Below are 15,953 nucleotides of genomic sequence, written 5' to 3'. Positions count from 1 at the left end.
CACATCGATTTCTGCTATTATTTCACGCAGTGTTGCTTGTCTGTCACCACTGACAACTCTACATAAACGCCGCTGTTCTCGGTCGTTCTGTGAAGGCCTTCACACACAGCGTTGTACGTGATGAGAGATAATGCTTCAAAGGTGGTATTGTTGGCACATTCTTGACAGTATGGCTCTCGGAATATTGAATTCACTTACGATTTAGGAAATGGAAAGTCCCATGCGCCTAGCTCCAGTTACCACTCTACGTTTCAAAGTGTGTTAATTACCGTTGTGCGGTCATAATCGCGTCGAAGGCCTGAGTACAAATGACAGCTCCGCTGTTTTATACATTGTGTACTCGATACTACCGCCATCTGTATATGTGCGTACACCTGTCGCATGATTTCTGTCATCTTACTGTATTTCAAAAGATTTCGTTATATCTAGAATGAAATTTTCACTCTGTAGCTGAGTGTACACTGGTTTTGAAACTTCCTGGCAGATTCTGTGAAGTTTGGAAGGTAGGAAACGAGGTACTGCCAGAAGTAAAATTGTGAGGACGGGTCATGAGTCGTGCTTGGGTAGCTCACGCCGGCACGGTTGCTCAGCGTAAAAAAAAAAAAGAAAAACCTGAGTTAAAGGATCAACAACGAACTGAAATGGGTGTCTTTCGACGTCCGCCCCAAGCAGATAAAAAAATGAGATAAAAGAAGTTGGTAGAGCACTTGCCGCGAAAGGCAAAGGTCCCCCGTTCGAGTCTCGGTCCGGAACATAGTTTTAATCTGCTAGGAAATTTCGTATCGTTATATATTTGTCATCAAACATTAGTATTGTGTACGTCTGAAAAAAAAACTACCAAATATTTAAATGAAGTGATTTACGTGACAATTTATGCGTCACTTACCACCCACACGTGTATCTTACACTTGAACCATGGCACTTGTATCTTACAGTTCGAAGACGGTTTACATGGTAGAGAGAGACACCACTAATTTCGCTGTAAGAACATACTTTAATAAAACAACAGTACCGAGATGTCAGAAGAAGATGAAAGGAATTCAGTCAACGACATTGTTTACTAGAGTGCATTGTATGACAGATTATTATGTTACACAAAACTTCAGTGTTAGAGAACCGGCCGCTGTGACCGAGCGGATCTAGGCGCTTCAGTCCGGAACCGTGAGACTGCTACGGTTGCAGGTTCGAATCCTGCCTCGGCCATGGATGTGTGTGATGTCCTTAGGTTAGTTAGGCTTCAGTAGTTCTAAGTTCTAGGGGACTGATGACCTCAGATGTTACGTGCCATAGTGCTCAGAAACATTTGAACCATTTGAAGTATCTTCCAACTTTTATTTGGAAATCTACATCGTTGCTACAGGGTAGGCTGTGCTCAGAAATAATTGTAAGGAAAGAAAATCGATTAGTAGTGCCGTTTTAGAGTTGATTAACATTTAAGTTTGGCCATCAAGCAGTTGTGCACTCATTCACGCGGCCCGCCATACTGAATTAGTGTCTGTTGTTCTGATAGCGTAGATGATAGCGCACGAGACTACTCAGCCTTTGGATCGGGTTCGGCCTTTGTTGTATGTGTTGTATGTTGTATGCTAACCGGGGACCTAGAAGCGACGGAGAGGCTCCGTCCCCGCCGCAGCCGCTGTGGTCCACAACCCCACGACGACTACCGCAGTCCACTTCACCCCTCTGTCGCCCTACACCGAACCCAGGCTTATTGTGCGGTTCGGGCCCCGGTGGATAGCCTTTCCTCTTCCCCTTCCTCACCCCAGGGAACGTCTCACACCGAACGAGTGTAACCCCTATGTTTGCATGGTAGAGTAATGGTGGTGAACGTGGAAAACTTGTTTGCGCATCAATCGCCGACATAGTGTAGCTGAGGCGCAATAAGGGGAACCAGACCGCATTAACCGAGGCAGATAGAAAACCGCCTAAAAACCATCCGCAGACTGGCCGGCTGACCGGACCTTGACACAAGTCCTCCGGGCGGATTCGTGCCGGGGACCAGGCGCTCCTTCCCGCTCTGGAAAGCCGTGCGTTAGACCGCACGGCTAACCGGGCGGGCTCGGTTCGACCCTTACTACTGTCCCATGACCAGCTGTTGTATCGTTCTTTCATTCCGTTTTAGGAAATAAACGAAGCACACGTTTGACGGCACGGACTCTGGCGGGCCGCTTTAATTTGCGTGCGCAGCGCTTGATTGGTTGATTTGACTTCAAGTGTTCTATTTTGCTACCCTTCAGTTCTAGGTACGTGCTCCACCGCTAGACCGCCAGTCCTGAAACAGAATCCAGCCGTACTTCTGGGCGGATACTGCCAGTGACCGCCTCGTCTCTAACTGCCCATCTCGTAGCATTCACCATTGCCTTGAGGTGTCACACCAGACGCCAATCACATATGGAACACATGACAATACGTGTGTACACTGAAGCGTAAAAGAAACCGGTATATCATGCATATTCAAATGCAGAGATATGTAAGTAGGCAGAATACTGCGCTGTGGTCGGCAACTCCCATATGAGACAAGTGACTGGCGCAGTTGTTAGATCGGTTACTGCTGCTACAATGGCAGGTTATCAAGATTTAAGTGAGTCTGAACGTGGTGTTATAGCCGGCGCACGAGCGATGGAGCACAATGTCTTCGATGGAGTGATTGTGTTGGAACAAGGCGTCTGGCTGCGGAGTAGGGTACTTGTGTTCGATTCCCAGTTCATTCTGCAGGTCTTTTTCTTATTTTCTGTTTTTGTTTTGTTTTATCGTTTCGAAACTGGAAGGCGTAGGAGGCTTAATAACGTAAGTAAACCAGCAGGGAATATTAACAAGGTAGCCAAATAGATTTGTCAAAGTATTGTAGACTATAACAGAAAGGAACCGTGGAAACACTTGACAAGATGGTGGTGAATTATACAGCAAAAAGGAAGACAAACAGATGGCCTATTGATATGTTCTCAAATAATTTCGACATATCTGCCTAATAACTCTTATGTGCTGTACGTGGCAACTTACCCCCAATGGAAAGCAAACACCCTACAGCGAAGAAGAGTATTCCTAGAATCTCTTGGCGACCAGCTAATTGGTGGGCATATGAAGGGACGAGGACATCTTCCACAAAGAAATGCTGCAAGAGAAGCTGTAGAGAGATGAATGTCATTTGAGTGCGCTCTCCACATCGGAAGAAAATGATCCTAGGAATAAGAAGAGAGACAGATGTCATGAGTGTGGAAAAATGGATAACAAAAATTCAGTGACGTGTGTCAAGTGTAAAAAATCCACTTGCAAGAAAAATCTTGCACACATATGTAAAAACTGTTAGGAAGACTGAGGCATAGTGTAATAGAATTAACACACACATAAATACAGTATTCGATTATTGTATTCTCGTATTATTCCATTATACACCTTGAATGCTTATTACATTAAACTATCTAAATTACAACTTATTGATGATTTCCATACAGAAATGTGTAAAAGCATACCTACAGGAAACAGAAAAAGACCGAGTTTTTTTTGACCCGAATATGTTCAGTACAAGTGTAAGACAACAGCGTAACAGGGTTAAACAACGCGTAACTGTACTTGAACTGACTGAGAAAAATGGTAAATGGTTCGGCATCTATGCTTGTCTCTACTCTAACGTGCACGATAGACTTTCAAACTATGGCTGAGAAGATACTTATTGCCTGACGAAACACTGAGCGGCCTTGTGGAGTATATCATATCCACTAGCTGTCCACTCAAGTCATGAGGCACCATGTGTAAGTTCAGATTCATTCGAAAGATTTACAGCCTTATTAGAAAGCATTGTGGCAGATATTATAAAGCGAGACATAAACAGTACAAGTGTGAGTTTCTTCCTCCGGCGTTCGCAGCGCTCCTTCACTTGTTCTGCATCTGGCTGAGCAGGGCGTAGTACGAATAGGCTGCGTTCACGAGCTGCAAAATAAAGACGTAATTCTGAGCATTCGGGTATTAGCCCAAAGAGTAACAGCGTACATTGCTAAAAAATTTGGACTTTTCATGTTGCTAAAGGTAAATAGCTATTAATGATTCCATGCTGCCTTGAGCTGTTCATATTTAGTTTGGAATGTATTCTACAATTACTGCTTTACGTCATCGTGAAGAGCTATGGTGAAATATTTATTATAAAGCTATATTAGATCCTCAGTGCATCATTTTCTAATCAATGGTAACAGCGAGTGACTAAAGAGACCAACTTTCGTTAGCTGCAGAAACTTACTACACACTTTTGTTAGCTGGTTAGTGGCACCGTTTGTATGTCCATACTATAATGTTACATATCCATGACTATTAAAATGTTCGTAGATGAACAGGAAGTAAATATCCTACTTTGAACTTATTATTAAAAAATATTTGTCAACGTTTATAACGTTTCATAAAGACAGAAACATTATATTAGCAGATAAATGTTACTTATCTTGCTATAGTTGTTTCGTTGTGTAGGATGCTGGTTCCTGTTTATGCTTTCCAACTAATAAATTCAAGGAATTTGTTTCAGTAAATGTCGCTGGAATATTGTTGCTCTCTGACATCAGTATTTATGCATAACTTCTATACATTTTCCCCAACACCACTTGCTAAGTAAATGCCTTGGGAAATATTTCAACACAACACAAATAACGCCATAGTTACTTTGACCAATCTCCTCAAGAACTGAAAGTATTGAGGCGTGTTTGGAGCCTAAAATTTCTGTAAATATTACATGCATAGCTTCCACATGCTTCCAGAACTGGATATAGTTCAAATGAATGTTTTATGCGTATCTTAGTTGGCACTCAATCCGTTTATATTTCTTTCCCACTTACATAATTTCGTTTTGGAGATGCTAATCTTCATACCATAGTCCTTACATTTCTGATCTACCTCTGAAATATTACTTTGCAAACTTTCAATCGAATCTGCCATCACAACTAAGTCATCCGCATATGCAAGACTGCTTATTTTGTGTTCACATATTTTGATCTCACCCAGCCAGTCTATTGTTTTCAACATATAATCCGTAAATAATACGAACAACAGTGGAGACAGGTTGCAGCCTTGTCTTACCCCTGAAACTACTCTGAACCATGAACTCAATTTACCGTCAACTCTAACTGCTGCATGACTATCCATGTAAAGACCTTTAATTGCTTACAAAAGTTTGCCTCCTATTCCATAATCTCGTAGAACAGACAATAACTTCCTCCTAGGAACCCGGTCATATGCCTTTCCTAGATCTATAAAGCATAGATACAGTTCCCTGTTCCACTCATAACACTTCTCCTTTATTATGAGTGGAACAGGGAACTGTATCTATGTTTATAGATCTAGAAAACGAAAGTAATGTCAGTGGGAAAGAAATATAAACGGATTGAGTGCCAAATAGGAGGAACAAAGTTAGAACAGGTGGACAGTTTCAAGTACTTAGGATGCATACTCTCACAGGATGGCAACATAGTGAAAGAAGTGGAAGCGAGGTGTAGCAAAGCTAATGCAGTGAGCGCTCAGCTACGATCTACTCTCTTCTGCAAGAAGGCAGTCAGTACCAAGACTAAGTTATTCGTGCACCGTTCAATCTTTCGACCAACTTTGTTGTATGGGAGCGATAGCTGGGTGGATTCAGGTTACCTTATCAACAAGGTTGAGGTTACGGATATGAAAGTAGCTAGGATGATTGCAGGTACTAGCAGATGGGAACAATGGCAGGAGGGTGTCCACAATGAGGAAATCAAAGAAAAACTGGGAATGAACTCTATAGATGTAGCGGTCAGGGCGAACAGGCTTAGATGGTGGGGTCATGTTACACGCATGGGAGAAGCAAGGTTACCCAAGGGACTCATGGATTCAGCAGTAGAGGGTAGGAGGAGTCGGAGCAGACCAAGGAGAAGGTACCTGGATTCGGTTAAGAATGATTTTGAAGTAATAGGTTTAACACCAGAAGAGGCACCAATGTTAGCACTGAGTAGGGGATCATGGAGGCATTTATAAGGAGGCTATGCTCCAGACTGAACGCTGAAAGGCATAACCAGTCTTAAATGATGATGATGATGATATCTTGGTTGAAATTACTTTCCAGGCATAATTTACTTAAAGTTTCTGGAAATAATTATTTATGTTAACTTTCATGCAGCCTATAATAATAATGAAGGTTGCAAATTTTGACAATATAAAAGCTATCAGTTTCACGTCCTTGTATAATTTTCGACTGAATCATTGACAGTAAAATTAGAAAATTTAAAAATGGAAACAGGAATTTTGTTAATATGAAAACTGAAGCACGATAATATTGATGTCGTAAATTGGTTTTTGACTCATTTAACAGTTATGGTTCCTAATTTTCCTGATTCAGGATCGATGTTGCTAAATGAATCGATATGAAAAATAAAATTACAGTATCAGAAAAATAGAGTTTGGTGATCATATATACACAAAATTATTTTTAGATATGGAATATATAATTTAAGTACAAAAATTAATTCAAGTCAGGCTGCAATTTATACGGAATAGAACAGCTGAATTGAAGAACGAAAGTTCCGAGGATGCAAGATTAATTACAATAGAAAAGACTGATTGTTTTGTTGTTTATTTTTACTTGGAGGGGGTCCATCTTTAGCAGTCGCATAATGTATTACTATGTTTTCAGATAATGTAAATAGAAATAACACTATCTCAGCTGTAGCACGACGAGAACACGCAGAAAACACATCCGACATCAAAGTAAAATTTCGAAAGAACTTCTACAGAAGTTTTATGAAGGCAGAACAATAACTTATACCACCGTTTGAGATGGACTTACAGCCTGAATGCAGCCCCTCCAAAATAAAAATAAAGAACAAAATAAGCACCACTCTCTGTGTACGTACAAATACCGTCATTCATCAACCTTTATACAGGGTGCATGACACCGGGAATACAGGACATGTGTCAGCTGTTCGATCGTCAAAATATCTGCGATGGAAAATACTGTGAATTCAGCATAAGGTAAAAAATTCATCGATAATTTTGCAGCAGTTCCACAACGAAGTAGTGCGCCACCTTAGAGGTCGTCAGCTTTGTCACTGTGCCACACACAAGACAATCACAGGAACAGTGCGTGGGGCTTATGGAGGTACGTTAATCCTAAGATGATCGAAATTGGTACCATACATTTTATTATTTTACTGTCATAGGCAGTGCTACAGCTGGAATGTCATGGATATATAGGGAGGTAAAAAGAAAGTGTTGAAAATTTTGAGAGGCGGTAGTAACCACCAATACAAGAAAAAGTCCAGAAAACGTGAGCTCTAAACCTTATACGTTAAGAGCTATCATCTCTTGTTCAGAGGAACGGGCGCGTTACACAGTAAAACGTTTCGAAATATTCGACACATTTTTTTAACACCCGACATATGGGACACACACGACGTGTAACTCGTCTGTATTATATGCAGTACCCGTTGCCATAAGTTCTTTATAACAACACTTTACGTGAAGCCGTCAATAATTGCCATCGTAAATACAAATTTGTATTTATACTATGAAACAGCTACGTAAATGTATGTGGCAAGGTATTACAATGAGCGTAATTCATATTGTGTTTGAACACTGCTTACAACTAAAAACTAACCTGCTGACCATCTAATAATATTTTATAAAGATCCATTTCAAAAATGGATATTGTAGAACAGCACAAAAATAAACAAAAAATTAACGGTATTAGCAGTATGGAAGCATTAAAAATACTTAGAAAGTATTGGTCTGACTTCAAATGGAAAGGTATTCAGATACCTGACGATTTTTTTTTTCTCAAACTTAAACCCCAAAAGTACCCCTAACATGTGATTTATAACACCTACTGTTTTGCATGGTAATGCAATTTGTTTTATTTTGACTTAATCTAATATTTTAATTAGCTTAACAGGGGTAGTAAACCGTTCTTTTCCATCTTATACATTAAGGAACGTGTCATGTCATCCTCAGTGAACACATTTGTTACGTAATAAGGTTTGTTCTGAATTGCACATTGTGTCGGTATAAATAGGTCACTAGGCTAATACGTGTAAGTGGGGAAAACTACAGTAATATTTTAGGATTGTATACTGTGCTATATTCATCGTGAAGGGGAAAGCTACCTGTAATAATTAACACAAAAGTAGTCCAGAAAATTCATGCTCACCAAATGTAAAGGTATTTACAAAAAGAAACGATCTGTTGTTTGAACTAAAAATGCATATAATTTTATAATTATGTAACAAAAATGTTCACATTGCAGAATGAATAAAAACGAAAACACACTGACGATGGTACAGTGGTAAAGCAATATGATTGGGTACTGAGGAAAACAGTGTATTACGGAACTGGCGGACCTCAAATCCCAAACGGGACCAACGACGACTGAAGAGAACCGTTCAACGTGACAGATGTGCAGCCCTTCGACAAATTACTGCAGATTTCAATGCTGCGCCTCAACAAGTGTCAGCGAGCGAACCATTGAACGAAAAGTCATCGATATGGGCTTTCGGAGACGAAGGCCGAGTCGTGTACCCTCAACGACTGCAAGATACAATGTATTACGCCTCGCCTGGGCCTTTCAACACTGTCGATGACTGGAAACATGTTGCCTGGTCGGGCGAGTCTCGTTTCATATTTTATCGAGCGGATGGACGTTTACTGACACGAAGTCAAGCCTGTAAATCCATGGACTCTGCACTTCAGCAGGGGACTGTTCAAGCTGGTGGAGGTTCTGTAATGGTGTGGGGCGTGAGCAGTTAAAGTGATATGGAACTCCTGATACGCCTAGGTACGACACTGACAGGTAACACGTACGTAAGCAACTTGTCTGATCACCTGCATCTATTCATGTCCTTTATGAATTCCGACAGGCTTGGACTATTCCAGCAGAACAATGCGACATCCCACACGTGAAGAATGGCTCCAGGAACTCTCTTCTACCGATGGCCACAAAACTCACCAGACATGAACATTATAGAGCATATCTGGGATGCCTTGCAACGTACTGTTCAGGAGAGTTCTTCACGCCCTCGAACTGTTGTGGATTTATGGACAGCCCTGCAGGATCACGGTGTCAGCTCCCTATAGCACTACTTCAGACATTAATCAAGTCCATGCCGCGTCGTGTAGCGACACTTCTGCATGCTCCCGATATTTGGAAAGTGTACCAGTTTCTTTGCCTCTTTAGTGCATATATACTACAGTCTTCTTATTAACACTGCACAATGACGGTTCAAACCCGCGTGCCGCCATCCCGATTTAGGTTTACCATGATTTCCCTAAATCGCTTCAGGCAAACGCCGGGATGGTTGCTTTGAAAGGCCATGGCCGAGTTCCATCCCCATCCTTTCCTAATCCGATGGGACCGATGTCCTCGATGTTTGGTCTCCTCCCCAACCATCCAACCTTCTTATGAAAACTTTCTATTTATTTGTCAAGATCGTTATGTTAATGCATTACTGCATTACTTGTTTTGGCAATGTAAAAAGTTATTTGCAGATCTTTAAAGAAAGCAGGCGTATACAATACAAAAATACAGTACAGCATATACCAAAACTCAATGACAAAAATCTATACACCCTCAAAGCCTGACAATGGTAGTTACATCAAACAATGATTTACACAAATCTGTCGCTAGAAGAACATGCAAGATGACAATTATTGAACTATATGAAATAAAATGGTCATAACTTTTGAACGGTTTGATTTGGGACATTCAGACAGCACTGTTGGCCGCGGGGCATGATAGCAATTTGTATGCTCATGCGTAAGGTTTGGTTTAATGGATAACCCCACTTTCATTTGGATGGGTTTGTCAATAAGCAATACTGACGCATTTGGGGGGGGGGGGGGGGGACTGAGAATCAGCATCGCCATCGAGAAGTTTCTTCACGCTCAATGGGTGACTGTGTTGTGTGCGATGTCCATTCACGGAATAAGTGGTGCGATATTCCTTGATGGCACAGTGGCTGCCGAACGTTACGTGAAGGTTTTGGAAGATGATTTCATCCCCATCATCCAAAGTGACCGTAATTTTGACAAGATGTGGTTCATACTAGACGAAGCTCGACCTCAACTAGACAGGAGAATGGTTGATGTCCTGCAGGGGCGCTATGGGGACCGCATTCTGGGAATGGGGTACCCAGAGGCCACTGCCATGAGCCTCAACTGGCCACTGTATTCTCCAGATCCAGGCACGTGCGACTCCTTTTTGTGGGACTAAATTAAAGGCTAGGTGTACAGCAACAACCCCAAAATCATTGCTCAGCTGAAACAACCAATAAGGAGGTCATCGTAGCATCGGTGATCCGACACTTCAGCGAGTCATGCAGAATTTCGCTATTCGTCTGCGACACATCATCGCCAATGATGGAAGGCATACCGAAGATGTCATAACCTAAATCAGAAAACTGTAGTGACGTTTGTATGTCAAGTAAAGTGTGTCCACGCCGTAGTTGGTAACTAATTTATGATTTTTTCGTATTATTGACTAATTGTCACCCGGTATATACAATTTACTGTAATGTAACACATCTGATAAAGTTATGATCATATGGTCAGGTACAGTTTAATGTCAAAATGTAACAATAAAACAATTTGCATATGGACATATTATTCAACTTTTAGTTCACTGTGTCTAGCACTAAGTGTGGCACAATGACTTGCCTACTCTTGTCGACAAATACAGGTTAAGATGTAAGTTAGAGCGCTAGCGTTTCGTATTGTTACAGAAGAAATTCCTTACATATTTTACGTTTTCTTCAGAGTGTGGTAGAAAGATCAAACTATTTTGGACGGCAAGCGTAGCTTAACCTGTTAGTGATATTAGTAGTAAGAATATGTGAGCCATGTGCATTTTTTAAATGTTGTAAAACAATGTAGTTATGACAGTATGCCATTGTTTTTTGTACTGTTATAGAAGAAATCTTTATGTGTATTGATAAATAATAAAGACAATTTTATTTTTGTAGCGTTTACATGTTCTGTTGGGGAATTCAGAGATTACACTTCCGTGTTACGAAAATTGCAGTTTGGCTGATGCAAGACAATTTTATTTTGGTACCGTTTAAATGTTCAGTTGCGACATTTAGAGATTATACTTCCATGTTACGAAAATATGCAGTTTAGCTGATGCAGTGCACTAAATCCCTCATGAAAAAGCGCCATTTTTATTACATTTTGATGTGATAAAGTGATGGAAAATGTGTCGTCAATGGATAAACTTGCTACCACAGATACGTCCCAGATTAAAAGCAGTATAAGAAAGCTATATTAATACTCAATAAGATTAATTATATTTTTCACGATGCTTTATCTTCTTCCCACTTCAAAATATTTCCTGGTGAATTGGTTTCTGAGCGTAGACTCATTTAGGCCTAAGATGAAGTATCAACCATTGCAGCATCACTTTTTTTGACACTGTACTGCTATACAACACTTCAGACGAAGAAATATCACTGTGGCACCTAAGTTGAAACTCCACAGTCACAAGTCCTAGTCATCAGGAGTTACTTACACAATACTAGTATTTTTCCTGTTCTTGACACATTATTTCAGCTTACAAGTGTTCTCTATAGTAATAATACAGACAATTTAGGTAAGTAAATTCCATTGTAGCGCTTATTATGGGAGTCAACAATCATTTTTGTGTGTCAAGTGTGAGTTACACAATAACTGCACTCTCCATGTAGCTGACACATTATTTCAGTTAACACGTGTTTTATACAGCAGTAATGTAGATGATTTGGACATGTATATATTTATTTTTGTGCGGCATTGTGCCTTCATCCAACTGTGGTACAATGATCGAACTATGTGCATTGTCTAATGAGCTTAACCTATGAGTTAGATCAGTGTTGGTGTCACGTGTATTTTGATTCATAACATAGATATTTTAAATGCGCAAATAGTCAATTTTAACGCCCATTGTACCTAGCACCAAGTGTGATTTGAAGATCGAACGTTGCTGGTGACAAGTGGAAGAGAACGGCTATGGAGATTGCTGTTTAGTTTTGACTGCCATCAAAATACTGACATGTGGTGGACTGTTTCAGTTTAGTAATTGGTGACATACTGGGCAGAGATGGACTGTTTTATTTTAATAGGCAGTAAAATGCCACTGTATGTCCTGCATCCCATCGTCTTGCCTTGTGGTATCATTGCTCTGCCTGTATTCCTTGGCAACACTTGTTGTAACATAATGGATTTGCCTGCAAGATCAAACAAACTGCAATCAAGTGTAGGTAGCTACATTAATATTTGACCAATATTTTAATTATACGTGCCTTTTTCAGATGCTTTGAAATATGTCTTAATATTTTTACAGTCTTTTCAAGCATTTCTAGAACAATGTTTTCTGAGCATCTCTGTCTTGTGTAAGTTCTTTCATTGTTAACATCACCTGTTTTCTCCACACCTCTTATGGGTACTATTTTCATACTCTCCTTCCCCAATGATGCTGGCGCACTCATTTCTGCTGATCATACTGTTTCAATCCATGCTCCTTTATTTATTCATGCACGTCTTTTTCTGCCATAATTACCATTTTAGTTTCTTCATTAGCAATTCCGTCATAGTCTCAGTATTTGACAACTTCTCCTCGGTTTCCACAGCCACTAATTGTTGTAATTTGCTTGTGTCATTGTCAATGCCCTGCTCCAAAGACAAATGTAGTTTGAATAATTTGTGTATACAATATCTTCTCTTTCGCCGTAGTAATTTTCTCTCAACAGGGAGTTCTTTTATTTATAGGTATGCTTGGCCTGGGAAATCTTAGTTACATATCTCTCTCGCATTGCACCGTCCTTCAGAAATGAACTTGTCTAATTTTCTATTCCTCACAAGAAGTGACAGTTCCCCTACTTATGTCAGTTTTGTTATTCCACTACCCTGCGTTCAGATAATCTGTTTTTAACAGTTATTAGACTCGGATTTTCTTAGGTTTCAAGTAAATTCCTTTCTCTACCTGTGTAAGCATCCTGCTTGTTTCATCCACTAAGTGCAAGTTTGCTTCCAAGATATTGAAAATGCATAACTTCGTCTACCACGTGATCTCCAGTTTTCATATTAAGTTGATAGTTTACCTTATTTCTGTAAATTGCAAAGTGTATGAAAAAATCACGTCCTTTCTTCCATATCCAAGCTTTGTTCGTCCTTCTCTTAGAACTTCATATATGCAAATAATTAAAAGCGCACAGAATAGGCAGCTGTTTTTGACTCAGTCCGTAGAATATTCTCATTGTTGACTGTTTCAAAAGATTAGATACACTATGTGATCAAAAGTATCCGGACATCGCCAAAAACATACGTTTTTCATGTTAGGTATATTGTGCTGCCACCTACTGCCAGGTACTCCATATCAGCGACCTCAGTAGTCATTGGACATAGTCAGAGAATGGGCAGCTCCGCGGAACTCACGGACTTAGAACGTGTTCAGGTGATTGGGTGTTCCTGTATCATACGTATGTACTCGTCCATACTCCTTAACATCCCTCGGTCCACTGTTTAATATGATAGTGAAGAATACCGCGAAGGGACACGTGCAGCACAAAAGCGTACAGGCCGACCTCGTCTGTTGACTGACAGAGACCACCGACAGGTCGTAATGTGTAATAGGCAGACATCTATCCAGACCTTCACATAGGAATTCCGAACTGCATGAGCTCCACTGCAAGTACTATGAAAGTTAGGTGGGAAGTGAGAAAACTTGGATTTTATGGTCGAGCGGCTGCTCATAAGCCACACATCCCGCTGGTAAATGCCAAACGGCGCCTCGCTTGGTGTAAGGAGCGTAAATGTTGGACGACTGAAAAGTGGAAAAACGTCGTGTGGAGTGACGAATCACGGTACACAGTGTGGCGATCCGATGGCAGGATGTGGGTATGGCGAACGCCCGGTGAACTCCATCTGCCAGCGTGTGTAGAGCCAACAGTAAAATTCGGAGGCGGTGGTGTTATGGTGCGGTCGTGTTTTTCATATAGGGGCTTGCACCCCTTGTTGTTTTGCCTGGTACTATCACAGCACAGGCGTAAATTGATGTTTTACGCACCTTATTGCATCCCACCGTTGAAGAGCAATTCGGGGATTGCGATTGCATCTTTCAACACGATCGTGCACGTGTTCATAATGCACGGTCTATGGCGGTGTGGTTACATGACAATAACATCACTGTAATGGACTGGCCTGCACAGAGTCCTGATATGAATCCCATAGAACACTTTTGGGGTGTTCTGGAAAGCCGACTTCGTGCTAGGCCACACAGGATGACATCGATACCTCTCCTCAGTGCAGCTCTCCGTGAGTAAGGAGTGCCATTCCCCAAGAAATCTTTCAACATCTGATTGAACATATGACTGCGGGAGTGGAAGCTGTCATCAAGGCTAAGGGTGGGCCAACATCGTATTGAATTCCAGCATTACCGATGGAGGACGCCCCGAACTTCAGAGTCATTTTCAGCCAGGTGTCCAGACACTTCTGATCACATAGTGTATGTGGCCTTCCTGACTCCTTGGCAAGAACGTAATGTCTTTTCTGTATATAATAACAGAGAAGTGGAAACCCATATTTGAAGAAAGGAGGATCTCAGATTCGAGAAGCAAACATTGCTGAACACCATTGCTGGTAGAGAGATCAGAGATGTCCTTGCCATAGATGGAGTGCTAAATAATCAGAACATCACCTGCAGCCGGAACATATATAACCTTCGCCCTATATGGAAGAAGAAGACAAGTATACTTACAAAAATGGGTAAGCAGTATTTATATTCCTCTACTAAAGACAGATGTGAGACACATAAGTTTTCTATATTACCAATGAGCTGAAAAAATGTCATTGGATCCTTTCTATGAGGTCTTAGTTTATTTTCACATAGTTATGTAGTCACAGTTAACCTGTGTTCGACTGGTATAATACACAGTTCATGTGGGAATCCCAGGTTCATACAGGTGGGCTACGCTACTTCTGTAGCACTTGCTAGTATGCATGCACAAGTACATTTTTAATGTGCTCGAAAAAGGCAGACGGTTGGCATATAGGGTGTAATAACATTGGGGGAATCTTAGAAGGACCGTTTTCCGTTTTATTCACACACATATCAATGTGATCACGCCACAGGAGGGTGCAAAACAGAAGGGCTGCATAGGCATAAGCACCTCTGCTGCTTCGAATAAGTTTCAAATTTTGTAGAATAGTTTTGTACACCAGAGCAAAAGATACTGATGTAACTGCACTTCAGAGATGTGGGATCATATCCTTCGAGAAGGGTTGAATCGTCCAAGGGGTGTCACCAGTGTCAAAGGTTGCCAAGAACATCGTGCTGTTGCTCATCACACTGTGACCTGTAGTTCTGGACCGCGATATGTTTGGGGATCAACGTCCAGAGGAAAGGGGTGGTTTCACTGAAGCCCTTTACGCCACCCTCTACGGCCTTTGCGTATCTATTTTGAATGGCAGAGTATCTGATATCTTTTTCTGTGCACATACAAGAAAACCGTGTGATTTGAATGCTGTGCGTCAGAGCTCCAATGTCCATCGCAAGGTGTCAAATTTGTTGTCAGTGTCACATCATTAACCCGGCTTCCACCTCACATGAACTTTGGAGCTCTGGCCTCATTTCCATGTACATCAACAGCTTGATGTTTGAAGCGTCCTTAACTTCGTAGGGAGCAATGTTTTTGCGGCTTTAAGCGAAATTTCAAACTTCTAGTCGCCATGGGAGACAAGTACAGGCTTTCTAGATAGTGTTTTGCAGTATAGATATACCAACAGCGACATCCGTTCGTACTGTCCAGAAGTGGTTTCGCTGAAATGAAGATAGTCTGGTGCTGGGTTTTAGGTTTCTAGCAGAGTTAAGTGGTAGCACCTGGACAAGAATAACCAACAGCCAGATAGCCTACCTAATGCAAATAGGCATGGGTCAGCTTGTTTATGTGTGGACTCATTGATGTGGTGAAGGGGCAGAGGTGTTCAGAAGA

The 15,953-nt window shown here is 41.1% G+C and overlaps 1 protein-coding gene across 1 annotated transcript in view; it reads right to left on the bottom strand.

Annotated features, from left to right (window-relative positions):
- Positions 1–3,870: 3,870 nt before the first annotated feature.
- Positions 3,871–15,953, bottom strand: part of LOC126291492 (odorant receptor 22c-like) — a 115,639-nt gene continuing 103,556 nt past the window's right edge. Inside the window, exon 7 of the mRNA XM_049985000.1 lies at positions 3,871–3,927. Within this exon, the coding sequence (XP_049840957.1) occupies positions 3,871–3,927 (57 nt within the window). The remainder of the gene's footprint in view (positions 3,928–15,953) is intronic.

This window comes from Schistocerca gregaria, chromosome 9, assembly GCF_023897955.1.
Source record: "Schistocerca gregaria isolate iqSchGreg1 chromosome 9, iqSchGreg1.2, whole genome shotgun sequence".
Classification (NCBI taxonomy): Eukaryota; Metazoa; Arthropoda; class Insecta; order Orthoptera; family Acrididae; genus Schistocerca; species Schistocerca gregaria.
This window is presented reverse-complemented; position numbering and strand designations above follow the sequence as displayed.